Source organism: Cadophora gregata, assembly GCF_030347475.1.
Source record: "Cadophora gregata isolate MNR1 chromosome Unknown scaffold_4, whole genome shotgun sequence".
In the NCBI taxonomy this organism is placed as follows: domain Eukaryota; kingdom Fungi; phylum Ascomycota; class Leotiomycetes; order Helotiales; family Ploettnerulaceae; genus Cadophora; species Cadophora gregata.
Genome location: NW_026695927.1, coordinates 1309669 through 1337179, shown reverse-complemented (window position 1 = coordinate 1337179; position 27511 = coordinate 1309669). Strand labels below are relative to the sequence as shown.

Genomic DNA, 27511 nt, shown 5'->3' with positions numbered 1-27511 from the left:
CGGTGCTTTGGGTGCAGCTCTGTAAGACACAGCTGTGTCTAGAAAAGTAGTCCTATTAACCTCTGACCTCCATAGCTCCGCGTTCAAATGCCTCATGTTCCATTGGACATGCTTCGTCTGGTTTTGGGTTGCTTGGATTGGGCAGACAGTATTCCCGAATCTCAGGTTAGCTACTGCCCTTCTCGTAGGAGTAGTAATCATACAGCTTTGTTCAAATCAGAGAGAATACAATACTGATAGGATTGCCCTGGTCTTTGAAGACATGAATTCTGTTCGCAGTATCTCCACGGACCCTGCGGGAACGGGCCTAACACAAATTCGTCCTTCCCAGCGACCCCCCACAGGCAGACAGCGATAAAGATAAGTTGAGAGGACACGCGCATGATTTTTGGTGCCGGTTCGATCCTTTGTAGGAAGTAGTATGTATTCGACAGCCTCGTTAGAGAAAGTCTCTTCACTTGTAGTTGTTGGCACTCCAATAAGTCTTATGGCCCAAGCTTGATGGCTTCAGCCAACTGCTGGGCAGTACTGTACCAGGCGTTCGGTAGCTCGACCCCCTGGATATTTGTGATAAGGATGCTCCAGAGGCTAACAAATAGATCTGATAGGCTCTACAGCCCTGCAAAAACAGACAAGGAGTAACACGAGCTTACTGGAACGGGCCGTCAGCCGAAAGCCCGCAACTAGACTGCTGCTCCCTGGTGGTATGAGTTTGCTTATGCTGAAGATTTAGTCCCTTCCAGACTGATGGACCCACACCCATAGAATGTATAGCGTTATGAATCTGTCAAATAAGAGGCGGCGAAAAGAATGATTAGATAGGATGTCTCTAGAGAGCGTGGTTATCGTGATTGTCTTGAATGTCATTGTTATGTTATGAACCTCCATGTCCCACCGCCGGCTGCGTCAGCTAACGTGACTACCCTCCGCGGCACCAAATCAAGCGGCCCCACCACAATATCACAGATGCTGAATCCTCCTATTTGAATGATTTCATCCAACGTCAGACCAAATAAGCGGAAATTCCCTACTAAAGCCCGAACTCGGTCAGCTGCGAAGCCTCGCCGATTTTTCTTCTTGTTACAAGTCAAATCTAATAAGGTCACAGGTACACAATTACTATTAACGCGTCGAGACCCGCGGCATCCACTACACTCTGATAAGCAGAAGAAACCCGTACCTACCCGTGGTGAGAGTTGTAGCAACGACTCTGTAAATCCAGGTACTCGGAGCGTGTTAACAGGATCGGTTGCCGATCCTACTTACATGCAAGTTCACTCGTGACAAAATACGAAACAAAAGAAAAACAAAAACAATCAACAACGAGTCCGCGGCTCATGAGCAAGAAAAATCACAAAAATAGAAAATCACCAAAAAAAGTCGTAGTGGTTAGTTGGCGCCTAATTCTTAATCCTGTTAAGGCTTCGCAGCTTGAGTTACTTTTTTGTTTTGAAATCATAAAGTTGTGCCGAAGTAAACAACGTGCTCGCTTAGCAATTTGCGATACTCAAAGTCTCCTGGACAGAGCTACGTATCCACTGAGAAACCGCTTTTTTAAAAACAGGTAGTGACTTGTGAAAGCGTCAATAATATCCGATCACAAATACGAAGATTTCTATGTTCATTTCGCGATTAAATTTCTATTCTCAATTTCTAGAAGACCATAAAAGCAAGTAAAACACAGCTGCCAAGCATGGTATAAAGCCCTCCAACGCCTCATGTCTCTTCCCAACTCCCTCCTATACCGTAAAGTCATGTATTCATCTTCATTGACCAGAATACCATTCGTTCGTGTCCAAAATCAAGTCTCGATCCTCCGCACACTTGGGACGCTGACACCACTGGCGCTCGATTTCCGGTCTCCGAAGTTGTGCAGCCGCTCGCCAATCAAGTAGACCTCGTCCCGGATCTTCATTCTCCAGTCCTTCACCCAGCTGAGGAGGATGTAAAGCGCGTATACTATGCAGCAGAAACAGAAGCACATGGGGTATGCGTATCGGTATGCCACGAGGTGCTTCTCTGGACGATCTCGAAGGACAGTGATTGTTGCAATTGTTACGCATGCCCAAGGAAACGCGAGTGCGAAGCAGAGGCTGAGCCCAACGGGAAGGATGAAGCTTCGAGTTGCAAGACGGGCATCTGGATCCAGGTATCCATTCCGTGTGATGGCACGTAGCGATTGAGCTGGCCGAGAATCCTCATGCCAAAGAATAATTCGCGTAGTGAGCTTGACGTAAAGCAGACCCAGAGTCCAGCTTTGGACGAAGTGCATCACGTGTCGCTCTTCGATCGCAAAATATGTATGCAGCGGTACAATCAGGTAGAATTCGACAAGAAAGGAGAAAAGAGTAGGTAGAATGAAGAGGAATGCCGTGTATGTCCATGCAATGCGTCCGATTCGAGACGCGACTGTGACCGCGCGGCGGCGTACATTCTGAGGTGTCTCCGCATTGATGTTGATCGTGTTCTTGATGTAGAAGTAGAACTGTTTAGCATGTATAATTGCGTACAAGGCTGAACCTAGGATGTAGATGCCAATCGAAAATGCATAGACATCGTTCTTGCGGACATGCGCTGGTATGATCTTAGCGAAGATATGACGCCCAAGAACCAGGGGAACAATCGTGATAGACACTCCAGTGAGAGCTGCGAAAAGCCAAATGGAGACGATGAAGAGGAAGATCCGCGTGCGAAACCAAGGAGGGATGTAGACCTGCTTGAAGTGCGTGGATGATTTGCTATGAACGCCATCACGTTCCTTCTTGCCATCGATTCGCTCATTCGCCTCGTTGACTTCGAGAAACGTTCCTACACCCTTCGGTATTCTCACCTGGTCCGATGCAGGTGCTCTAACATACCGGCCATCGCTGCGGAAATATACATTCAGTTCTGGGTCTTCGAGGAAAGGCTGCTCAATATCATCGGTTTTGATTTTCTTCGGGGGCTCCGCTGTCGCGTGTTTGAAGATGCCTGTCCAAGTGCGGCGAACATTATAGCCCTCTTCGTCCAGCTTCCTCTCATCAAACATGAACCAGGTAAGCCGAAGCATTCTCGCACACCGGCGGAACCACCAACCATACATGGCATGCAACCCATCCGAAGGCTTGAAGAACTTGACTGCCAAAGGCATCAAGAAATTATAAAAGAGGAGATCGATTGGGAATTCCAGTACTGGTTCATTTGATGACCAGTGGATAGGTAGAACGCCATTGAATGCATATGCCAATCCCCAAACAACGCCGCCCAAGCAGATGACGACAAGACCGCCGTATACCAGGGCACTAAAAAGGATCTTTCGAAGTTGTGTTGCTACATTTCGCTCCAAAACATCTCGTACAGGATGGAATGTCGGATCGTCAGGATCGCGGATAAAGTCTGAAAAGGTCAGCAAAAACCTAAATTCGTTGCCAGGACATGACTTACATAATACTCCTTTTCGCATGATCTTCCGACACATCGAAACAAAGAGCGCGAAGTGGAACATGTAACATGTTCCCACAAACCAGTGTACAAAGATGGAAGTGAGGGGGGATTTTATAGTGAAAACAAGTCGAGACATGATCGTTGTATTCTCGAAAAGTGGAAGAAGGGCAGCGTCGAGAAGAAGGCCACAGTAGAGTGGGAACACCAGCATCTCAATACTGATGATCAAAATCACCTTCATGACCCCCCCGGCTTGGTTGAGCAAGTCAATAATTGTGGCTTCCCACTCACGCCCCACTTGACTTGTTGAGAACGGCGATCCTTTCTTGACATAAAGCGTCCCAAGAAGGCACAGAGCCGTGTAACCTGCAAATATTGCCCAGAAACGGTCTGTACCATCCCAAACGCTGAGGTCAGGATCGAGAGGAGCTGCTCGCTTCCCAACTTCAAGGCTGATTACCCAAGAGTCTGGCCTTACAAGAAGCGTGGGCAATCCTGCGATTAGGGCCCAAATGTAGTTTGCTGCCCCAGCTAAGACGCTCCATATGCCTCCCAAACTCACATGGTAATCCCCTGTAAAGATATAAATGACAGTACTACCGATGCTAGCAAGGCTGTCGAGGACGAATGATCTTAGTGAGATCAAGGACTCATGTGAAGCAGCGGAGAAGACAAATATTTCAGAATCGAGAATATGAGTAAGGCTGCTCTGCGTCTCGTTCAACATCCGATTGACAGCATCATGAGAGAGATTCATGGCTGTCGAACTCAGTGCGAGCCCTTTCGCTGCCACTGTAGTCCGAACGGCAGGAGAGTATGGTGATAAGAGCTTTAACGGCACTGAAAGGAGCCAAAGGGTGAGATACGACACCGCACCGAGTATAGATAACGCAAGATCTTGCAGAAATGCCGCACAAGCGAATATCAATCGCAAAGGTAATTTGATGGCCGGGCCAGGATTGGCGGTTAAAAGCAGAGATACCCTGCCGATGTTGTATGGAATCCAAATACCGATTGCAACCGTCAAGGCCAGCAAGAACGCGCTGAAAAGGGCATTCTGAACAAGGCTGAAAAGCGGTCCACGCATCCCTACAAGTTCCATGATGCCCTCAAAGTCCTCGGCATCTTCCATCGCATCGGGATCATTTGGATCTAACCCAGCGGCGATTGCAGCATCGACAACGTCTTGGTCAGGCTCCGGAAACTCATCATCGTCCTCAAAGTGATCGTGGTGTGCGACGGGCACAAAGGGAGCCTCAGCCGCTAGGTCATGTACGATTTGCTCATCATTCGCGCCCAAGTCTTCACGAGGTCGGTCTTCACCGACACCCCCCCAAAGAAAGTCTGCAACGCGTCCGAAGATGCCTTCAGGCTCGACATGGCGTGGGGCTAAAGCTTCGCGGTTCTCAGGATGATGAGGTTGCGCTTCAAAGGGAGCTGGAGCTGCATTTATACCAATCTCGGACTCTGACTCTGAGTCAACAGGGTTTGCGTCGAATACTTCATCCCAGTTTTGGGCAGTTCGTGTGATACCATCTTGGCCGACAATTTGAAGTGGACCTTCATGGTCAGATGCTAGAGGGACCGAAGGCATAGTATCCTCAGCTTGACGTTCTGCTTTCAGCTTCTGTGCTTCTCTAGCTTTTTCTATGGCCTGCTGAACTCGAAGGTCTTGTGCAGCTTTCCAAGCCTGCTTCGCTCCTTCAGATGATCCTGCTCTGGGGATCTCAGAAACTGCGTCGTGAGCTCTAGAATTTAGCTGCACACCGCGTGCGACAATGGGCCTACTGTTCTCGTCGCTCGTGGCAGTTGGAGGGGACCTACCATTAGCTTGCCCTTCAGTGGCGTCCAGATTCGAAAAGCTCCAATTGTTGTGTGCCAGGGGAGATATCGTATCGCGTATCTGAGGCCCATCCGACACAGCACGTGGTCTGGAAGAATTCTGTTGAGAGGAAGTATTGATTCCTGAGTGTAACCAAGGGAGGCTGGAGAACTCTGCCGAGCCAATATTCTGATCCAAGATGTTGTTGCGTCCTCCTCGGCCCTTCAATCTTGGCGAAGTACCCTTTTCGACCCGTTCCTGAAGACTGGTGTTCAAACTCTCTTCTTCTATTGGCTCATCAATCGCTCTGCCCTTTCCTTTGCTTGGAGACTGATCTTCTGTATCTGCATCGTTTTGCGAGTTGTCTAGCGGATGTCTATGTTGCTGGAGGCTAAGTGGCTCAACGTCCTCCCAGCTATCAGAGCTAGCTCTGCTCCGACCACTGCCTACCAGGGATCCTGTTTGTTTCGTGGTCTCATGGACCTGTCGGTCCGGGTCCAGGAAGGGAGAAATAGACCCAACGCTCGCCTCCGCCTGGGTGGCGATGTTTGGAGGAGGAACAGTGGGTGCATGCAGCCCAGCGGCTTGAGAGTCTTGCTTGGTACGCAGCTTCATAGCATTGACCCAATACCGCATCTGGTCACTCTTGTCTTCTCTCTCGATGATACGCAGAACTTCTGAAGGATCGTTGTCCGCCCGCCGCCATATAGCAAGAAACTCTTCCGTCATTCTTGGTTCTTCAGTAATAGCTCGTTGGATTTCGGCAGCTGGTGTGAGAGCATCCCGAACTGGCGCAGGTCGAAGCAGCGAAGCAGAACCTTCTTCCAGATAGCGGATATCATCCCGAAGTTCCTCATTCCCATTGCGCATATCCTCCAGAAGTTCGGTATCGTTAGGAGGAAATTCAATCACATCGTCCAAGTGATTGATCCTTCGACGTGGTCTTGCCATTGGCCGTCTTCCAATATCTCTCAGGTCCTGAGCATTCTCGACAAGATTGTCACCATCAACCCGACGGAGAGCATCTTGGCCTGCTTCTCGATTTGCATGTTGATCCCTTGCCCGGTCAGGCGCTGGAAATTCTGCGTTAAAGCCAGCACCTATATTGATACCCGGCTGTTGTTGAACAACCCATTCCCGAATAAGAAATACGAGAATGAAGCAGACAACAACAAGTATTGTGATAACATATCCTTCGGCTATCGTAATGACAAGCTGATTGATGTATGAGTGTCTCGTCAAATTCCGCAAAAATGAAACATCACTCAGGAGTGATGAATGCCGAGTTTCAGCAGATGCGCTAATGAAGTTATGTGGTACGCTTGCATTTGCACCCTCGGGAGCGACCACATTTTGAATACCTAGACCGTAGTACACAGACTTTAGTAAGCCAGCAAGTAAGGGATCGGATTCACTGATGTTCAGCGTTTGAGATACTGGCAGCAACAAACCCATAAGCTTGTCCACCAAACCTCCCATACTGGCAGATGTGGTCTGGTTGTCCTGCAACGGGGTGACAGGGGATGTGCCGTTTCCAGCTATCTTCGACAGCTTCTGAATCTCTCGTGCCATCTCCAGTGCTTTGACCGACGAAGAGTCATTGGTGGTGTTGGCTGGGAGATAGTTCGAAGGCCACCCTCCATCGCTAAACCAGAACAGCAGTCGCCATACCTGCCGAATGACAAAGGGGAGACATCCTAGCCAAACGGTAATCACCACCAAGAATCTCAACCAGGTTGCAATATTCTTGACGGTGTGAATGACAACGTGTCGTGCAAGTACGGGCAGAGGAAGAGATTTTGGCATGTTCGGGGAGTACAGCTTCGTGAACCTGAAGGGGGTCTTGCAAAGCTCGCAGTGCTTTTTTTGCGAATGTGACAGCCATTCCATCAAGCAGTCCTGGTGTACGAACTTGATACTCCCACTGCATTTGCAAGGATGGAAGAGAGGTTCTGCGTCGCTGCCCTCGGCCCGACATATCCTACAAGTATCTGCGTCCCCGGATCCATCTTCGCCATCATCAAAGTTCGTGGTGTATTGCGGATCGTTCATGACATCCGGTGCTGGCGCCTGGCCGTCTTGAATGTCCGCCATCGTGAAGATCGGTCAAGGGAGAGATGCTCTCGCCGGAGAACACGGCATGCGGAGATGTAAGAGAAAGGCGAATAGGCAGAGCCCGGCGTTCATCGATGCTGTAGGACCATCTGCAAATGTACGCAGTAATCTTCAGCCCTGGGAGCGTATTTCAACGAGCTGAACTGTCAGGCTGTGTGTGTGATTTCTTGCCCGATGTATTGGGCTCTGCTCTGCAAGCTGATATGAATTCGGAGAGCGGCCGACTTAGGCTGAGATGATCAGCCTGATGTTTGTAGTGGATGCGTTTGGTGGGGTGAGAGTTCCTGGCTGGGGAATAGGTAGGTAATGTTCGAATGGCCTTGTAAATCCACGGCGCCTGTCAGGTCCATGTCCAGGTCCAGGTCCAGGCAGGCGAGGCAGGACAATCGGAAGTTGAAGTCGGCCGCCGGGGCGGCAGAACAAATCTTCCGAGGCGGCTTTCACTTCACGGACCAGATGGGATGGCAGAGGGTGCATGCAGGACGGAGTACGGTCGGGTACTTCCAACAACTTACCAAGGAGATCCGATCTCATTATTTTGTTCCTTAGGTATGAGAAAGTTTGTGTAGCCTAATGATTGCAACAAAATCGGGTCGGGGTCGGGGTCGGGGTCGGGTCGCTGCTAGATAGTTCTCGGTGCTGCTTTGCAGGTACAGTAACTTCGTAAAGTACAGTACAGTACAGTACAGTACAGTCACGTTCCTACAGTACTGAGGACAGTCTGAGTCTGGTACCTTCATGGGACCAATGTGAAACAATACGTCTTGCCCCAGTGCAGGGGCTCCAAACATGCTGCTGAAAGGAAGCGAAGGCAATGAGAGAATGAAAGCTGGCCACAGAGCCATCATACCCACCCAGTCTTCAAAGCAGGATAAGGTAGATAGATGCATGCACATTCGATTTCTGGTTAGAAGAATCTCTCTTTGTTGGGGTCATCTGTCATACATATATGTGTAGCTTTCAGGATATTTGCAAGCCATCGGCGCTCACTCGTCAATCGATTCGCAGACGGCTGCAGGTGCGTTGGACATCCCGGGTCGCAATGACGTTTTGCACATGAGCGAGAGCGAGAGCGAGAGCGAGACAGGATCCCGCCCCTGTTGCACTACACGACTGTATCTTGCCTCTTGCCTCTTGCGGAGCAAGAGCAAGCTTGTGATAATTAATGGACTAACGGTTTGTCTTCTCTTCTTAGAATATCTCTCTAGGACTTTGTTTGCTGTTCGTCTCTTGATATCCAATTTCGTCTTTCAGGCCAGGCCAGGCCATATCATATCCGCTCCGAGTTGTCTGACTGCGAAACCAAGCTTGAGCTCCTTACCTTACCTCACATCAAGACCCCGTCCGTGTCCATTAACCTGGTCCAAAATCTCCCAGCTCGGTAAAGCTCACCTCATTGCCTCAAGTTCAGGTCAGCAAACCTCTTGAACCAACTTAACAACACAAACACGCACGACTGTTGTAGCTGGCGCATTTCTTCACAAGCTGTATGTTGTTGTAGAAGATGGCGGTCGACAGCAACGGACGGGCAGTCGAGCCTAGTCAGAAGGGGATGAATGGCCATGCCAAACCAAAATCTTCCAGATCTAACCCAGCTCCCCCGTCAAGGAAGGGCTTCAGTCTCTTCAGTATTCTATCCAGGTGAGACATGACTCTACAACTTCCTCTTGTAAGGACGGATCTAATGCGTTACAGAATTCTGACGTGGTATTCCATCGTCACCATCCTCTTCCGATGCCCTTCAACAGTCGATCTCCTCACGGACGACTCACCCAAGATTTGCAAACCATATTTCCAAGTACGGTCTGTAATAGCTCCCCACCTCGAACCCTATTATAACACCTACGGGGCTCCGTATGTCGATGCCGCCAAACCATACTACGCTACATTTGACAAGAGAGTCATCTCTCCTGCAACCGCATTGGGGAAGAAATATGGTGCGCCGCGTGTGGCACAGGCACAAGCCTATGGTCAAGCTCAGTGGGATAAGAACGTCCAACCACAAGTTCAAAGATACCAAGCTGTCCTGAAGGGTAAATACGATCAGACATTGGGTCCACATGTCGAGAAAGCCGTATCGGCAGCTAGTCCGTACTACGAGATTGCGAAGACCAGTGCCCAACAGACCTACTACGAACAAATTCTTCCAACATACACTGCGGTCCAACCTTACGCGCTACAAGGTTATGGCCTCGCCAATGATTTCGCTATAAACACTGCACTCCCTTACTCAAAATGGGCATGGACCGCCGGTGTTGTTTTCCTGGACCGTACTGTCTGGCCACAGATTCGCATCCTATATGGCGAGAATGTTGAGCCTCAATTGGTGAGGATCGGCGAGCGATTGGGAAGATACCGTGACGGCAAGAAACTCAAGGCAGTCGTTGAGAATATCGACAGCTCGTCTTCAGCTTCTGTGGCTTCGCAGACTTTGTCATCTGTCGCTTCGTCAGTCTCATCTGCTCATGCCACTCCGACTTTGGAAGTAACATCGACGGAAACCACCGCAGAATCGTCAGAAACGCCTGAAGCTACCCCTGAATCTGAGAAGGAGGTCCGTGAAAAGGCTCAAAAGATTGTCAGCCATGATCTTAAGGAATGGCAAGAGAAGTTCGCCAAGGCTGCGGACGAGGGCTCGGATGATCTTGAGGAAAGAATCACTGAGATTACTGATCGAATGGTGCAAAGTCAAGCAGAGGAGGTTGGCAAAGCACATATCATCCAGCTCGAAGAGACCGTCAATTCCAGCTTTAAGAAGCTGAAAAACGCTATCATCTCCATCGTGTCCGACTCCAAGGATACCGAGGATTCTGAAGGTGCTCTTAATACTGCAGTCCGCAAAGCAGGTATTGCTATCAAGGAAAAGGCACAAGCAGTTCGAAGCTGGAGACAAAACTATGATCGTGAGACCAATGAGCTTGTAGGCTTGTCTGCTCAGGATACCTTTGAGATTCTCGATCACATCAGAGATCTTGGGCTGCAAGAAATAGGGATGAGATGGGCATGGACCGATGGTATCACTCATAAGGACTGGGCAAAATATCATCAGTTGAAGACTAAGTTTGACGAGTGGCGGGTCGATGTTGAGAACGTTGTGACTGGTCACCCAGGTCTTGACAAAGCTCGCGCTGCCTCTGAGGAGATTGAAAGCCAAGCAATGGGAATCGCTGAGGATGCCGCAAAGGAACTAGCACGTCTGAAGGAAACCGGACGCTGGAAGATTCAGGCCGCCGACTTGAGCGACGATTTCAGCACCAAGATCATGCCTGCCCCTGCTGCAGTAGTCATTCAAAAAGTCGCTGAGAAGGCCAGCGAATTGAGCGAAGCTGTAGGCCCTTCATCCCAAGGAAGTGTCCAAAGTGTGATATCAGTTGGAAGTGCAAGCGCGAGCAGTCTTGCAGATCAGGCATCAAGCACAATCATCGATACTCAAGGCAGTGTTGAAGGCATTGTATCTGCTGCCAAGGCATCTGCGAGTAGTGTGGTCGATCAAGCTTCAAGCTCTATCATTGGTACACCGCAGGGCAGTGTTGAAAGTGCTACGTCTGTATTGAAAGAATCGGCAAGCAGTATCGTCGAACAAGCATCAAGTTCTGTAATTGGAACACAACATGGGACCGCTGAAAGTGTTACTTCTGTTGCCAAGGCATCTGCTAGCAGCATCGTGGACCGGGCATCGAGCTCCATTATCGGAACCAAACAAGGCAGTGTAGAGAGCGTTGCTTCCGTAGTCAGCCAAAGTGCCAGCAGCCTTTCTGCCAAAGCATCATCGTCTATTGTGGGTAACGAGCCAGGTATTGTTGAACAGGCATCAGAAAGTGTCAAGTCTGCGGTTTCGATTATCTCAGAGTCTGCTTCCAGTCTCTCTAATGCTGCAAGCTCCTCGATTTCCTCCGGTGGAAGTGAAGTTTCAGAGGGCGTATCGAAGGCATCGAGCTCTCTCGGTTCTGTCACATCGTCGATTGCAAGCTCACTGTCAAAGAGCGCTTCGGACACATCTAGCTCAATCAGTTCTGCAGCCTCTTCAGCTTCAAGTACGGCATCTAAGAAGGTTTGGGGTGGAGCCATGGCCCAGCATGTGGAAGCCAGGAAGATAATCTTTGATGACGTTGTTGATGATTCTGATGATGCTAGTTACAGCGAAAAGATACAGAACATGGCAAGCGAAGCTGGTGATCGATATGCGGAAATCACGAATGCTGTCAGCGAAGCATTCGGCCAAAATCCACCAGTTACAAATGCAGAAAAGTATTCAAGTGCTTTGTCTGCTGCCAGCGTTGCGCTTTACGGAACCGAACTAGGTGCCAGGGAGAGTATTTCGAGCGTTGTTGCGAGCAAGTACGACGAAGCTGTTTCTGCGTAAGTCTCTTTAATTTCGACCCAATCGTCCAATAGCTAACTAGGATTCAGTGCCAGCGCTATCATTTATGGCACACCAATGCCGATCACTGATTCCATTGCCGCTCAAGCTACAGATGCATACAATGCAGCAATCTCGAGAGCAAATGAGCACTACTCCCAAGCTCGATCCCTCGTTTCTGCCCAGATCTCTGGAGAGCCAAAACCAGTGCATGAGGAGATGTTCTCTTCGGCTGAGGCAATCTTCTCAGATTCTAGAGCTGCAGCAAGCTCGAGATTACAATTAGCACTTGCAGCTGCATCTACTGCCGTATATGGTACACCAACACCTGCTTACCAATCTGTCCTGTCATCCATCTCCTCTGTGGCACAATCAAAGCTTTCCGAAGGTCTCAACCGCGCCTCTGCTCAGTACCAAGATGGAAAGGATTATGTGGCGGCAATCAATACAGGCGCTCCCGCCAAACAAAAGCTTCTAGTGCAAATGCAGGAACAATATTACGCTGGTATCGGAATGGCCCACGCCCGCTATTCTGACTTCTTAGATTCGGCTTCCTCGGCTGCCATGCCCAGAAAGACTCCCGTTTACGAGAGTATCTACTCTGGGGCCAGTGCCAAAATTGCTGGCACCCCCACTCACAGATTTCAAGCAGCATTAAACACAGCTTCCGCACATTATTCTGAGGCAGTCGAAGCTGCATCATCCAAATTCGACCAGCTTATTGCATCAATCTCCGAAATTGGCAGTGGGAATTCCGAGCATGTTCCTACCATTACCTTGGTCTCTGCGGCTTCTGCACAGTACAATTCGGCAATATCTCAAGCTTCCAAGTCGTTCGCTTCCATAAATTCAGTGATCTCAGAGAAATTGGCGATTGGCTCTTCCTCTATCTCTTCTGCCGCATACGGAACTGAGACTCCTTGGACCGAGTCTGTAGCTTCAGCTGCCAGTGAGAACTGGGAAGCGCTCATCACCAAGGCAAGCGAGCAAGTGTATGGGGCACCAACACCCTATTTTGTGACTAGGCGACTATTGTCCGAGGTCAAGGAGTACGCCGCTCAAGCTACTGATGGCGCTATTTCTCAATACGCTGCTGTGCAGTCCTTGATCGGAGAGCTCGTTTCTGGAAAAGAGCCAGACTTCACTGAGTCAGTTTTCGGACGCCTCAGTTCCGCTTATTATACAGGCGCAGGAGAGGCTGCGTCTTCCGCATCATCTTATGCCAGCGAAGCATACGCTTCTGCCAGCTCTGTCGTTAGCTCTGTCTTCACCCCGCCACCAAGTCTTGAAGCCATTCTCGACGGAGCGGCCCTTCGCGTTAATGAAGCGGTTGAAGCAGCAAGTGTTCAATTCTACGGCAGCCAAAAGGGAAAGTTTGAAGAGGCAACCTCCGCAGCTGCATCAGCATACAGCTCAGCTCAAAGTGTAGCATCTGAAAAGGTCTATGGAACGACCACTGGCTATGTCGAGGCAGCCCAGAGTTCCATCTCAGATGCCGCATTATCTGCCCAAAGAGCCATTTCAGAAGCTTTTTTTGGTACAGAAACAGGCACATACGACCAGGCAACAGCTGCAATGGCAGAAGCCTATGCATCAGCAACAGCAAAAGCCAGCGAGGCGATCTATGGACCCGAAAAGGGTGCCATTGAAAGCGCACAGTCCCGCTTGACAGCCGCCGTGGAGAGTGCCCGCGTAAATCTCGCTGAGTTCGCTAGCTCCGCGGGAGAAGGTGCAGGTGAGGCAATCCGCCAGGCTAGTGAAGGGGTTGAAGATTTCGCAAGCAGTGTAAGCAGTGTCATAAGCTCTGCTACTTCCCACGACGAGCTATGAACAATAATGATAATTTGACGAGATGAGACGAGACGAGATGACGATGTGCAAGATAGGCAAGGGACATCGGAATGTGGGAAGAAACGAGCCATTTCATAGAATATTGAGAGTGGAGTGAAGATCAATGATGGAAGAAGAGAGGACACACTTATTAACACCCTTGTATCATTGTACACATTTTCCTCATTTGCAGCAGGAAGCAGCCCAACATCGTGTCTTCGATATCTAGCGATGGTCCATATTACAGTACACAAATGGTTCTTTTCATTCAAGTTGATCTGTGTTTTATGTTGTGCGACAGCTTCTTATCCCATGTTCTGTTGTGTGTCACATTCATATTGGGTTGGGTGATGGCTGGCTGCTTTCTGTGTCTTAACTTGCCTTGGCGATATCCCCATCTGTATGCATGTATTTACGTGTTATGAAATCATATACTCTTAGCCTGTAACCCTTCTCCCTGGTTCTCTGAGGCAACAAATCGCGCGCTATCAAGAGATGATTACTGAGAAGCGTATCTCAATGCAACAGAGAATAGAATGAGGACTACGGGTGAACAGAATCGTCAGTACTATACTTAAGCTTGAAAAGAAGATATATCATTTGAAAAAGCAGAGATTCTTATCGTCACGTCATCGTCACGCCAATCTCCCTTCATGCCTCTGTGCTTACACATCTAACAGAATCTTCTCGACTTGCACCTCTACTTGTATCTCCACTCGCACCTGTACGTGCACATCCAACAAACGCCTCTCGACATGCGCTTCTTGGGTATCAGGTTTCACCAGATCCAACAGAGATTTTCTCAGTTTCGACAACAAGCAGATTGACAGTCCGATCAACGGTCCTGAAAGACCACCTTAAGCGTACTGCGTAGGATGCTCAACTGGAAGATACAACATCACCAAGTAAGGAGAACACGTTCTAGCGTATGTATGATCTATCAATCCGAGTGATACAAATATATATCTAACATATGCCTAGCCCAAGCCTTACAGCTCCAGACTCCAACTTCAAGCACAGCAGATCTACTCCGCGATGTGCTCACGGCTACAGCTCACCTCCCCTTACCAGCTATACTGAATAACAACGACGATGAGATGATTATCTGGGAAGTAATATTAATGTTCTTTAAAGTGGACCTTGAGAACGTTGAAGTTCAAGATATTCAGTCTCTTGGTATAGCCCTAGGACCAAGTCGAGATGCACTTATACGATTTTGGGTCAGGAGCCTTATTCGTCAGACCAACACTCAGAGTGTAAGTATCTCAGTAACTTATGCAAATAGAACTGAATTTAAAACAGCAAGCAAGCTTGACCTCATATCGTCCTACCTTGCGAGCCTTAGCCCAACTCTCTCCGAATCGAGACCTACAATTAATTCGCGCACTGTCAAAGATTCCAGTTGAAATTCCTACAACTTCGACAAGCAGTCGCACACTTCTTCCTATCTTTCAACAAGGTCAACTACAATAGACACGACTATTGATATCAACCGGGGAAATCCTTCAGATTTTGGCGTGTTCTGGAACTCGTTTATCGATCTGATACAAAAGTCTATTAAAATTAGTTGTAAAGACCAAATGGAAGAAGGGTACGAGGCTAGCCAGGCCAGGCCGACAGAAGACGGTGTCAACCGATAAAAATGCCACACCCTGGATAAGAGAGATTCCTTATCTAACGAAAGAGGCGATGGAGCGTGTCCCACGCTATAGGATATCATAAAGGGAGACTGCTGGAGTTTCACGAGATTTCCTTGCTGAGAACACATCGAGACAGGACTGCCACAAAAGACTAGCAGTAGGTGAGAAAATCATATGTCCGCACCTGCCTATGTGTACCTTGCGGGAGGATAAAGACATGCTGGAAGCGAAGATTCACACCGAGATAACAATCAATCTCTCACATCCTGAACTGCGGCTTAACTCTGTCCCAAGTTTTGCTGAAAGGCACAAAAAGATAGCATCAGCGAGACTGGAAGCAGACTCTGAGATAATCGAAGCTGCAAATTTTCCACTCCGCATCTTTCTTCTGCCACCGAAGCATACGCTTCCGGGACTTCTGGATTTCTGATTGGTAGTTGAAGATGTTACGCTAGATTTCTATGGCAGTTAGCGACGAAGCATTGATCTAGTACGACCCTACATGCCAACCCAAATGGGTTTTAGCCTGGGTTTTTTCTTCTATCTACAGAACACAAACTTCATTTTTTCCTTCTGGTGGCAACTTCCTGGCGTTCAGCGTTCTGGTTTGGATTGCATGAAAGGGAGCAGGAGTTCTTCGCTCGAGCTTGTACATAACCTTCATAACCTTGGAAGTGGCAATTGATAAGTCATTACTAGAGATTCTTGTTCATTCTCTTTGAGCGGAAGTACACTAGGTTGAGCTTACATCACATCTCGAAGCTGAGTCTATGTCAGGCAAATGTAAGATCGAGTTTTTGCAGATAAACACTACTACGACTGAGGGAGTTCAATTTGAAGATTGTAGGGTTTGGACGACCACGTGCTAATCAAGGAGTCGAACTCTCCAGCTGAACGTATTTGTATATTTATGATAGTGAATGCCATCCATTCTTCAAAGATGTTGAAGAAGACAAGAAGAGGTCCGAACTTCGTTACTGAGCTAAGAGTCTGCTCTTGTCATACCCCGATAGCTTGATTCAAGAGCGAAGGCGAGACTGGAGAGCGTAAGAACCAAGATTCTGTGATAAGAGCTCTACAAGAAGCAGTTTTGTATCTTCCGAGCGTGCATATTCATGAGCGTGTACATGAGCTTCACAGAGGTGATGATGTGGCATAATTCCATAACCACTAGCTGCAATGAAATGTTCAAAATTATGGCATTCAGGCCAGAAATAATAGACATGGTAACGTATAGTTCAATAGACCCCTTCTGTATTGCTTCTATTCTACACCTTACACCTTCAGATCCTCTGAATCAAATCACACCCCCTTGTAGCATCCCCCCCCACGACCATTCTTCCTGTCTCCTCTTATACACGTCTTCAAACTAACATACATAACATCCGCACACTCTCTCACTCCTGCTTCCCTCTCGCCAATGTTTCGCTTCCAGCACTTCCAACGTTCTCCTGACACACCAGCCAAAACCAGCCAAGCCGAACTCTTTCATATCAAAGACAAAGACAGAGACAAAAGCTGTCAAATATAAGGACAGACTCCCTAAATCCCACTATCGATCCATTCATTCCTACAAGGAAGGACAAAAGGAATAACAAGAACGCCACGCCACGCCAACCCCAAAAGCCCAAGCAAACATTACCTAACTCGCTCGCTCACTCGCTTGCGCCAGCAGGGAAATTCCATTCCAAATCACTGTCTATCTAAAAGTATCCTCTTTATCAGTCCGTCCGTCCGTCCGTCCTTCCGTCCAGCCAACCATCCGGCTTTCATTCCTTCCTTCCCGACCGTCTCCCTAATCTTTGGTTGTAGAATAAGAATGACAAAGGAAAGCAAAGGCCTCTTGGAAAGAGGTTGTTGACTGGTCGAAACGCCGCATTAACAAGCCCGGCAAAAAGAAAGTAATGCCGATTCAATGATTTCATAACGGAGACTGGATCCCCAAACCATTGTCAGGGACTTCTTCCGGGATGTCCTCTTCCCGAAACTTGATGCCGTTCTCGATCTCAATACCTCCCCTCACCCACTCCTCTTCGGCGACTTTCGCCATAGTCCATCGACTTCTGGCTCGCTTCAGAAGACCTTCGGTGACGGTCATGGCGCCAAGGAGTCCTCGCTCCTTGAACTTCTCGGGATCACCTTCGTGGTCCCCTTCTTCGCCTGCGTACTCTATCCACCTCCACTCCACTCGTGCAATGCGGTGGCTAGTGCGGCTGCGTTGCTTATGACCTTCGGACATCCCTGGATTTGGGTCAAATGGTAATCGGCTTTCGAGAAGAGCGTATAGGAGAACTCCAAGTGACCAGGCATCTGTTGCTCGACCATCGTAGGCTTGTCCCATTATCACTTCTGGAGCCGCATAATCATCAGACCCGCAACGAGTAGTGAGTTTCTCATCATCGGCCACACGACGTGATAACCCGAGATCTGTAAGGGTGATGATAGAATTGGGATATGTGGCCCAGTCCTGAGGTCTACGGAGCTCGTGTTGAGGAAGGTTGACCAGAACATCTAGATGTAATCAGCATCAAACAATATCAAATAGTCAAAAAGACATACTCTCAAGCTTGATATCCCGGTGCACAATATGCCTCTCGTGTAAGTATTGCACTGCAGCTACAAGCTCGGAGAACATCCTTCTCAGCAAGCTGGGCACAAGCAAATCTCGGTGCTCGCTTGCAACCTCGAAGAGATCCCCACCAGGACAATAACTGAGCACTAGAATAGCTCGAGTTTCTTCAATATTCCACGCTTTGAGGTGAACAAGCGAAGGGTGGTGTATTGACTTCATGATCTCAAGCTCTCGCTTAAGAGACATCTCCACCCGTTCTTCGGAAGCGCCTCCTTTAGGGCCATGCTCACAGATCTTGACCGCAACAAGTTTTTTGCGGTCGATTTTTGCCTCTGGCACCGGTGTCATGATCCCGTCCATTTGAGAGCCAAATACATCGTCTTCATCTATACGATTTTCGACTTCTGGTACTTGACTTGTTGCTAGCATGACTTTACTAAAAGTTCCTTGGCCTAGAATCTTCAAGGCTCGCCATCTTCTCCTTTTTGAGTCCTCTCTTGTGTAGGCATCAAAATACTCGTAGCGAGGTTTCTTGCTAGGCCGAGGTAGGTATGCGGTAGTCAGTGAAGAATCACTGTCACTGCTCTCTCCTCCAGTTCTACTTGAAGGTGGGGTTGGAGGGGTAGGCACTGGTGCTAAACCCCTTTGCACAGCCAAATGTGGCTCCCTCCGCATGTGTGAGTCTGCTGTAGGCTCCGTTGGAGTCACGTCGAGAACCACAGCATGTGAACCTGAGACAGTGATATGACGAGTTTTTGGTAGTTGAACAGACTCGGGCACATACTCGCTGATACTCCGATTTCTTGTATGTCCTTCAGAATTTCTCTCTTTATTCTCTGGACTCGACAAAGCGGATGCATTGGAATTCGATAATATATGATAAGCGCGCCTTTTCGTTTGGTTTGCAATAGCTGCAGATATTGATTCTCCGTTTGCTGTAACCAGCGCCGAATCAGCAGTGGAGGGTACCATGAGGTCGCGGGATTGGGGCCGGGCTGTGAGCTTTTTCCAGGGTCCAGGTGAATCTCCAGTCATAAGTGGTGACGGCAGGGGAGTGACATCTGCCATTGCGCTCAACCTGGGCGAAGACAAAGCAGAGTTCGGTGCGGAACCGAAGTTCGAATTGCTGCCTATACTGCTCGCAAAGACGTTCTTAACACTGGGTGTCCTCGCTAATGTTGTGCTCGATGACTTAGACGGGATCCTCGTCGAATCGCTTGAACTCCTCGCCGTATTGCTAGTACTTGCAACTGTAACGGTATAGCCCGGAACGATATCGGTTTGTATGCGCAGGCCCGCGCTTGAAGGACTCGGACTCGGACTCGACTGATGTATATCTACGGGAAGAAAATGAGAGGACGTGTCGAGACGAGGGAGGGGCTTTTCGTTCTCCGAAGGGACAGGTGTACCAGTCGCGCCCGGAGGAGGTGAGGGCGCAATCGTCGTCGATCTAAATAGGGAGCCAGAATCTAGTGGCTGGTCTGCGGGGAATGACACTGAAATCTCAGAGCTCTGTCTCGCGATCTGCTCGTCCATAGTTGTAGCATTCCTCCATTCTACTGGTGATGCGACATCGCTCCTCTCCTGACGGCGCGAATTGGGTGTCTGGGGATCTAAGTTTGACATAGCCGGGGTTTCGGTGACGACAAAAGTTTCGAGTGGAGCTCTATCTATCGTAGATATATATGACGCTGGTGATGCGGCGCAGCCGGTCTCCCTCGTCAATGGAAGACGAGATGAACGGGTTCTGCTGAATGCAACATGGGGGTGGAAACGGGGAGGGAGGGTGTTGTACGCGGCGGGAAGAGAGAGAGGTGAGTGACGTTCGGAGGTTGATGAATCGAAGGTTGGGGGAGGGGATAAGGAGAGTGGAGGTGCGGCGAGGCTTGACGACGTTCGTTACCGTACCTTATAAGTAAGTACCTTACCTGCCTTACAGTACTTAGTCCAGCGGACTGGACGGCGAGCTTAATTTAAGTGCCCAACGGCAGAGCCAGAAATGTAAATTACATGCATTTACTGTATGTGATTGCAAAAATAGCCGCTCCTGCAGAACAATCCCTACCGTCAATTGATCGTTCCAAGCAGGCAGTACAGTATCTATCATGTATGCTTGGAGTTCCCGTCTCAGCCTAGCTGATGTTTCTGTTTGCACCTCCAAGCTCGAGGCCCAGGCTCCACCTCGCACGAGACCACGACTCACCTCCAGCCACGGCACTCGTATTTATCTAGACGCGGCAGAAACCCACCGACTCAGCCCAGCGGCTCCAAAGAACTAAATACGACTCGATCCAAAAGAAGACCATCTCTCCAAGATGCCCAACATGGGATGATGGGAGAAGTCCTTGCCCTCTTCCCGCCATCATAGTATTGGGGTCGTAAATTCTCAAGGTTCAACTGAGATAGAAATACGAGTACTGTTTTGTGCTTGGGACATCCACGCGACTCAAACCGGCACGGGCAGCATACGTGGGTGTTATTGGACTGAGGTTGTATGGCCAATCAACGGACTTGCGAGCCTGCGAGAAAGGCTGAGGCTGAGGATCGCCATGTCTCGGCTCTGACATCGCAGTAGTTCGTGTTTCTGGTTATCTTGGTTCAAATAGCCGGGGACAAGAATGGAGAGAACGCCATGTGTATATATGAAACCTGACACCGATGAGGAATCTATCATAACCAATTCTATCCCAGGTCTAAATCTACGTCTATTGCAAAGTTTATATCATACAAGACTGACTTCCCAGCCTTCACAACCTGGCTCTGAAAGCCTTGTTTTCTTCCATCAATGGCTCGCCCTCACTCGGTCCAACCTTGTCATCTGTTGTCTCGTTTGTTCCAGGGGTAGACTCCTTCTTCGGCGCAGAATGATATCCTCCCTTCACATTGTCTGAATTGGTGATCCTCCCCTCTGCATCTCTCTGGATACCAAGTTCCAGCAACTTGGCAAAAACCTTCGTAAAATCCACAAAAAAGACATCCTTATTGGTTGCATACTGCTCCACGTACTTTAGGAAAACCTTGTCCTGTCTCAAAGCCATATCGGTTGGTAGCATCATAAGTTCGGTCTCCGAGTCGTCGTCGTAGTGTACGAATTGTTCGATTCCGTTCTTCAGAGTTTTCTTCCTCCATTGTAGCGACAGCAACAAAACGAAATATTGGTTTGAAAATCTCGTCGGATTATTGACCCAAGCTCCCTCAAACCCAGAACGATCAGAGTGACAGCGTCCAAGGTTATGTGCTCCCGACAACGCAACAATCTCCTGATCAGTAAAACCCATCCGGTAGAATATCCGTCTTAAATGATCGTATCCTTGTGTAGCATCCGGCAATCGGCCGCGAGGTGGCAGCTTGCTATCATCGACATAATCTGTCCGGCCACCTTGCCACGGTATCAAAGGCCCTCCCATCTCCTGTATAGCCACCACGCCGGCAAGTGTCCAGAGATCTGCGTAAGTAATCCAGGGATGCTTGGCCTTGACCGGTTCGAGGAAGACACGCGCATGTTGAAGGCCTGCGTTCGCAGGGTCGCCACCTTCAGCTTCATATCGCATGCCAGCTCCATTCGACCCGCCGGTATCTGTTTCTGCATCGTAGGTTCCTGCTGAGTGCCTACGACCTATTAAACGGGCCCAGGTAGCAGATTGAGGGTGCGAACATACCAAGCAAGGCGAACCAACACCGGCCCGGCACTTCCATCATCGTATTCAGGTTGGTGCAAGAGCTTTGCAATATCCTTTCGGACAGCTTCGAAATCCCCCAATTGGCTCATCTTGTCTACCTCTAACTCGACCTAAAAAGAAAATCTAGTAACTGTATCTAAGAACACGGAATAGATGGTCTATTAAAAAGATACAAAAGAAATGTATTGTGACAAAGAGGCAACTTATGAGATACAAGGTATCACATCGAGAACGGCACGGAAACAGGATCGAACAGCGAAAAGTACGGACGAGCCGAGGCTTCGCGGCAAGAGTTGTCTCGTGCCTGACCCATTCTCCGTCTCAGCTTACCTTTACCGCGCGGGAAACTGTATTTTCTTTGGGGCTGTTGTGGGTCTTAATGATGATTCATGTGAAGTTCTGGATGTCGAAATTTATTCGGCGCGCTAGGGTAAAGGTGCCTCGGTCGCCGCCGATAAGCTTACTAAATCTTGGCGAGTATCCAAGAGGTGTTATTGGTTGGGTTTGTTTGGGTGGAGTAAGTGTTGCTCCGAGGTCTTCAACCCAGATCCAAGGAGGTCGCGGGTGATCAGTACCTTCTTGCAAGTGTCACAGAAGTATAAAAGAAGATAAACCTGATACTGGAGTAGCCGGATCGTTTGGAGAATGAAGAGCTGACCTACGATCAATGCTGTTTGTCGTTTTCAAGAAGCATTGAAGCTTAATTTAGTTCAAGGTGAATTGACATCGCCCAAGCTCTGCCAGCTCTGTAAATAAGGAAAGCTACGAGATTTTCGCTATTATTCAATGCATGTATGAACTTAAAAAAAAAGAAAGCCACAAAGAATACTGAACTTGATTCTGTGCTACCGGAGCCTATTGTTTGTTGAAATTCGAGGAGTTAGTTATTGCAAACGCCGCTCAATGATAAACTCAACTCGCCACTGGCATGCTTTCCTCAACCACTCAAGTTCTAACCAGATTTCCTCGCGCGCCTTAAGAAGCAATGAGAAAGTAATGCCCTAGAAAGTGGCCACGCTTCCAGGAATATGGAGTTAATCTTTCATTGTATATCCAGAATCCGGCGATTCTGGGCAGGCAATCTTTCTAGGGACTTGCTTGTATCCTCTGCTCCATCCCTTCACCCTTGGCTAGTCAAGCGCTCATATCTTCCCGGTATGTCCAATGTCGCAATACACAATTTGGCATCTGGAGTGCGAACTTTTTTCTACTGATATCTACCCCCTGCCTCCCCCGCCTCCCAGATTTCTGGAAGCTGTCATTCGAAAATTACTAGATGTCTGAAGTAGAGCTGAATACTTCAGCCAATGCGACCTCTGTGTCGTAAGTTTCCACCGATTCAATACCTAGAGGGATACAATAAAGTCTCTGATAGGAAGTGGCCAACCACAAAATTGAGTATCCTTTGACGATCGATATGTTTATTGAACAACGAGACTAATGTAACAAAGACAAGAAGCTGTGTTCATTTTAATCATCCAGTGAATTTCATTGTATGAAGCAAGTAACTCGACGTCCTTGCGCTTTTGGGCCGCCGGAACTCGCCTGATAGCACTCTGGAATCTTTCTGATAGCTTCCTATAAAGGATTGTACAAATCCATCCAAACGAGTCACAAGGCGTCTTCTTTTCCAATGGTACTTCTTCGACACCCTGTGAACTCTGCTTGCAACCATTTCCAATGCCACAATGGGTACTTTGGTATTGGAAACAGTCCGTGGACCTGATTCTGATTCTGTGAAGACCTAAAAAGATTGTCGCAGGTACTAATACAAGTGAAACTCGATAGCCAGGCTATTGTGGCAAGCTTTTACTTTCGCAATGTTGTGGCTAAGTCAACACCTGTTTGTAGATAATGATGCTGAGATGTTGGTCCGCCAACAGGACGCGAGATTCATCTGCTTACTTGTATTGACTTAAACTCTTCATAAACAGGTTATTGTCTGCCCTGAAATGAGGTCGTACCAGAGTAGGGTAATTCTCATGGGAGAAAATCAAAGGTAATCTTCTCTATCGATATATTAATTTGGACATGAAACATACCTAGATAACCTTGAAAAGAGCGTCTTAGCGCTCTGACAAGCTGAGCAGCTCATTATACATCAACAAAACACGCCGATACATTACAATACAACTCGTATAAGGTTAATGTGTTCTGATTCTCTTGATATAAACCTTGTGTGCTGACGTAGACAGTAGAGATAAAGTCAAGTGACAGGTGATGCTGACTTAAGACACTTCTCAGCTGTCAAGGTAAAGCATTGACAACGGCCAAAATTGAACTAAAGGACATATTTATGCGACTTTGCCTCCTTCTTCTGTATTTACAGATAAATATTTATAACAATTAGATCATCACTTTGATTTCACTTGTGGAGCTCGCTTCCTGCCCGATATCGGGTCGCACCAACCGGTAGATTAGAGAATATGCAAGGCACAAAGCCGAGGGCTTCACGATGCCAAAAGAAGAGCGTAACTTTCAAGCTTGGTTTTTCGTAAAATTTATCCAATTTGAAATCGAAAGTATATAAAAAATACCAAAAATTAATTGTTGATTTGCGACACCTGAGTGATTCGAACACTCGCTCCCGAAGGAAACTGATTGAATGTTAGATGTGAAACATGAGGTGTGTGATCAGATGAACTTACTGGCTGTCTTTACTTGCGTAATAGCAGGCCCTGTATAGTTTATTAGATACAGCTCAGGATAGCTGAATAGAGAATTCTCACATCGCGTTAACCACTGCTTGTCATTAGTGGTGGTCACGTGGGTTGTTGGATGAGAGACTAACCTCCGCCAAAGTGCCTTTGTGTGAACGTGTTGCTCAGCTGGTTGGAGGCGAATTGCTTATTTGACTAAATGGATACTTTACAAACTTTCCCCACAAGTGTACTTTAGCGGTGTGGAGTGAGTTGCAGGCTTAGGCGAGTTGCATGCTCTGCAGTTACCTAGATAAAAGGGCATCTGCGCAGAAAGATTACATGAGAACCTTGAAATTTGAAGACACTCAAGAATTATGCTTTAGAACTTATATTGATTAGTTGGGCTGAAGCTCATATCTAGACATTGTGCCCTTTCCTTCTAATAAGTCTACTACTCGCTAACAAGGTAAACAAGTTCCTCGCCTAATCCCACCAGCCTCACGATGGCAAGTTGGCCAGATATCGAACGAGACGCAATTTATTGTGACGAATACCAGACCCTAGAGTGTCTTCTAATATTGAGCTTCGGTTCGAGCCCCAGTTTCTAGGTTCCTATTTGTTAAAGGCCTGGCAATCTGGCCATGTAGGAACAGTATGATATTTGGGATGAGGCTGAATAGAAGAAGCTCTAGAAATTGGCAATGCTGAATAGCAAATTGGTCACCAACATCAATGAGAATTGCGTTTGGAGCATTTTAGATTCTTAAAATATTTCTGCGACGTTGCGAATATTACCTAGTTTTCGATCTCTGGCTTGGATTGAGTCAAGAATCAATTCTGCCAAATGGACGGTACTAGCTGCAACAGAAAGAAATCGTTTACCCTCGCCCAGATACCTCAGCGAAACAATTTCCGAAAATCATATTACGGCGAGAAATTTTGGAATAGTGCACCCTTTAACACCTAAACTCGCTCCAAAACAAAGAAACATGCAAGAACCAAACTTCAACAAAACGAGCCCCACACATAACATCCCTCTCCTCGCCGCTACCTTCAATTTCTTCCCCGACCTGCACTCTGAACTCCAAGATGGCATATGGCACCGCATAGCAGACGTCTGCCCTCAACCTCGACATATTGCCCAAGAAAACCGATGCCACTCTCCCTAGAACTATGGTTGGACCGAGGAGCGAGTATATGTATCTTTATTGTTGCGAGGAGCAATTCGAATCCACTCGAATCATAAGGGTGTGAGGATGCGATTTTGTGATGGGCTAGGTGAGAAGGTGCGGGCGAGTCTCGTAGACGCGAAGAGGTGGGTCATCAGAACTGGAAAGGATTAATGATGAGAAGTTTAAGAGGAGACTTAGAGTGGCCAATGTGGTTAATCCGTCTGTGGAGCGGGGGACTGGGCATGAATGGAAGTGCCGGAACCTGTAGAAAGCAGTTCATATGGTTATTTTTGTCGATGGGATGAGGTATGAAAAGAAGTGTTGGTAGATGTAGTTATAGATTCTTGTTTCCCCCAGGAATCATGTTCTTGTTATAGATGTCAACACGACTTCTCGGATACTTGATTTGGGTTTGTTCACCTCTGCACCTTGTCTCAAGGAGAAGGACCGAGATGTAGAGTGTCGTTCTGTTGACGAAGATTGGCTCCGTCCAAAAGATTCTTACTGGACAAAGTACTAATAGTTGTCTGGCTCAAACGGATCCCGCTGCCAACGTAATATTACTCCTCGGATCAATTGATTGTTTCATGACATTCATTCAGATAGAGTAACTCAATACAAAATAACAAATCCTGCTCCCATCCTTTCCAAGCCATCCATGTTCCATCGTACATCTACTGCCTAGTAGTCATTGTTGTTGTTCCCGCTTCCATAGCTGTTGTCATTGTCATTACCAGCAGCAGCACGCTTGGCAGCCCCTTTCTCCTGCAAGTTCTCATTCTTCAACATACCACCAACCTTCTCCAAGATTTTGCCAGAGGTGGAGTCTTTCGACTTGGAGTCGTGGTCGATATTGGAGCTGCCGTAGTTATCCGTGTTGGATGAGCCGTAGGTGTCAGAGGTCTTGTTACCAGAGCCGTATGAGTCCGAGCCAGTGTTGGTGGAGCCGTATGTGTCAGTGTTCGAGGATCCGTAGTTGTCTGAGCTGGACTTGTTGCCTGAGCCGTAGGTATCGGTGTTGGACGATCCATAGTTGTCAGAGCTCGACGTCTTGTTTCCTGAACCGTAGGAGTCCGATCCAGTGTTTCCACTTCCGTAGGAGTCTGTGTTGCGGCCAGATGAGCCAAGATTATCATCATTGGAGCCTCCGTAACCACTGGTTTTGTTGCCAGATCCATAAGAGTCAGATCCAGTGTTTCCACTTCCATAATTGTCTGTGTTGCGTCCCGATGACCCTAAGGTATCTTCGTTTGAGGACCCTCCATAGCCACCAGATGTGTTATCACGGCCTGACGATCCATATGTGTCAGAAGAATCATTGTTTCCTCGTCCTGAAGATCCATAATTGTCAGATGAGGTGGTGTTGTCGTTGCTTCCAAACCCAGATCCTCCGGTGCGGTCTGTCGAAGACCCGTACTCATTGGAACCGGTGTTTCCGGACTATGATGTTGATATTAGCCCATGTATTGAAAAAATATGGCACTATAGGTTGTGTGATAAGATATTGAGTAGAAATGTGTCATAAACAAGCATAGCTTGTGCATGAGGGTTCTTACTCCATAGCTGTCACCTCCCTGACGATCAGAGGACTGTAAGAAACCACATCAGTATGCAAAGAAAGAAAAGAGGAACTCAGCACAGCCTGGCTGACGAGTATCCGAATGAGGGTAGCTTACGCCGTAACTATCATTTCCTCGACCAGAAGACTGAAAGAAAGTGTAAGTATCCAAGGAAATACGATGCGACACCCCAGCATGGGGTGTGCACTCAGGGATGCTTACCCCATAGGAGTCATCATTATTACGTCCACTGCTGCCATAGGAATCATTGTTCCCGCTTCCGTACGAACCCTGAAAGGAAGTCTGTCAGAGGAAATGGAACCATGAAGAACTGGCTTTGGCGGGTCAACATGTTAGGGACTTACGGAATTGTTGTTGTCATTGTCGTAGCTAGACATGATTGCTGAATTGGTCTTCGTTCGAAGAGAATGTTATTGTTTTGTGAATTTGAGGGAAGATGTGAGAGTGTGATGAGTTGATAATGAACATCAATTTGGGGAGAGGGAGGGGAATGCTATATATCATTCCGGGAAAGCTCCATGATACCATAGGAGCTGCATCTTCCGCAGTCTGCACTACGCAGAGCTATGCCACTTTACCACTTGACCCCTCTATTAGTCGATAGCTAGTGATAGTGGTGGCTGTGATGTCTGTCCTCTTGGTTCTCTCCAACAAGGCTGATCCCAGCCCAGCCGG

The 27511-nt window shown here is 48.0% G+C and overlaps 5 protein-coding genes across 5 annotated transcripts; 1 reads left to right on the top strand and 4 right to left on the bottom strand.

Annotated features, from left to right (window-relative positions):
• Nucleotides 1-1615: 1615 nt before the first annotated feature.
• On the bottom strand, nt 1616-7984 carry ONS95_010239 (uncharacterized protein). The gene is made up of 3 exons (XM_058503819.1): nt 7876-7984; nt 3424-7590; nt 1616-3375 (listed from the first exon to the last, which is right to left on the bottom strand). The coding sequence occupies exons 2-3, from the start codon at nt 7337-7339 to the stop codon at nt 1802-1804; spliced, it is 5490 nt and encodes a 1829-aa protein (XP_058360532.1). The 5' UTR covers nt 7340-7590; nt 7876-7984; the 3' UTR covers nt 1616-1801.
• An 880-nt stretch (nt 7985-8864) lies between these two features.
• ONS95_010238 (uncharacterized protein) lies at nt 8865-13550 on the top strand (the record flags this gene model as incomplete). Its single annotated transcript, XM_058503818.1, has 3 exons — nt 8865-9001; nt 9056-11719; nt 11771-13550. The coding sequence occupies 3 exons, from the start codon at nt 8865-8867 to the stop codon at nt 13548-13550; spliced, it is 4581 nt and encodes a 1526-aa protein (XP_058360531.1).
• Nucleotides 13551-16426: 2876 nt separating this feature from the next.
• On the bottom strand, nt 16427-20450 carry ONS95_010237 (uncharacterized protein). Its single transcript, XM_058503817.1, has one exon. It carries the CDS (start codon nt 19386-19388, stop codon nt 17736-17738), a length of 1653 nt encoding a protein of 550 aa, XP_058360530.1. The 5' UTR covers nt 19389-20450; the 3' UTR covers nt 16427-17735.
• ONS95_010236 (uncharacterized protein) lies at nt 20429-21836 on the bottom strand. Its single transcript, XM_058503816.1, has one exon. It carries the CDS (start codon nt 21311-21313, stop codon nt 20510-20512), a length of 804 nt encoding a protein of 267 aa, XP_058360529.1. The 5' UTR covers nt 21314-21836; the 3' UTR covers nt 20429-20509.
• A 4101-nt stretch (nt 21837-25937) lies between these two features.
• Nucleotides 25938-27213, bottom strand: ONS95_010235 (uncharacterized protein; the record flags this gene model as incomplete). The annotated part of the gene is made up of 5 exons (XM_058503815.1): nt 25938-26696; nt 26813-26845; nt 26933-26962; nt 27038-27106; nt 27181-27213. The coding sequence occupies 5 exons, from the start codon at nt 27211-27213 to the stop codon at nt 25938-25940; spliced, it is 924 nt and encodes a 307-aa protein (XP_058360528.1).
• Between the last annotated feature and the right edge of the window lie 298 nt (nt 27214-27511).

Bases quoted from the DNA above. Each gene is read 5' to 3' on its own strand.
- ONS95_010236 (XM_058503816.1), bottom strand. From the start codon at position 21,313: ATGCGATATGAAGCTGAAGGTGGCGACCCTGCGAACGCAGGCCTTCAA.
- ONS95_010237 (XM_058503817.1), bottom strand. From the start codon at position 19,388: ATGTCAAACTTAGATCCCCAGACACCCAATTCGCGCCGTCAGGAGAGG.
- ONS95_010239 (XM_058503819.1), bottom strand. From the start codon at position 7,339: ATGGCGGACATTCAAGACGGCCAGGCGCCAGCACCGGATGTCATGAAC. The intron at 3,376-3,423 runs GTAAGTCATGTC...TGACCTTTTCAG, and splicing joins CATGCGAAAAGGAGTATTAT to ACTTTATCCGCGATCCTGAC.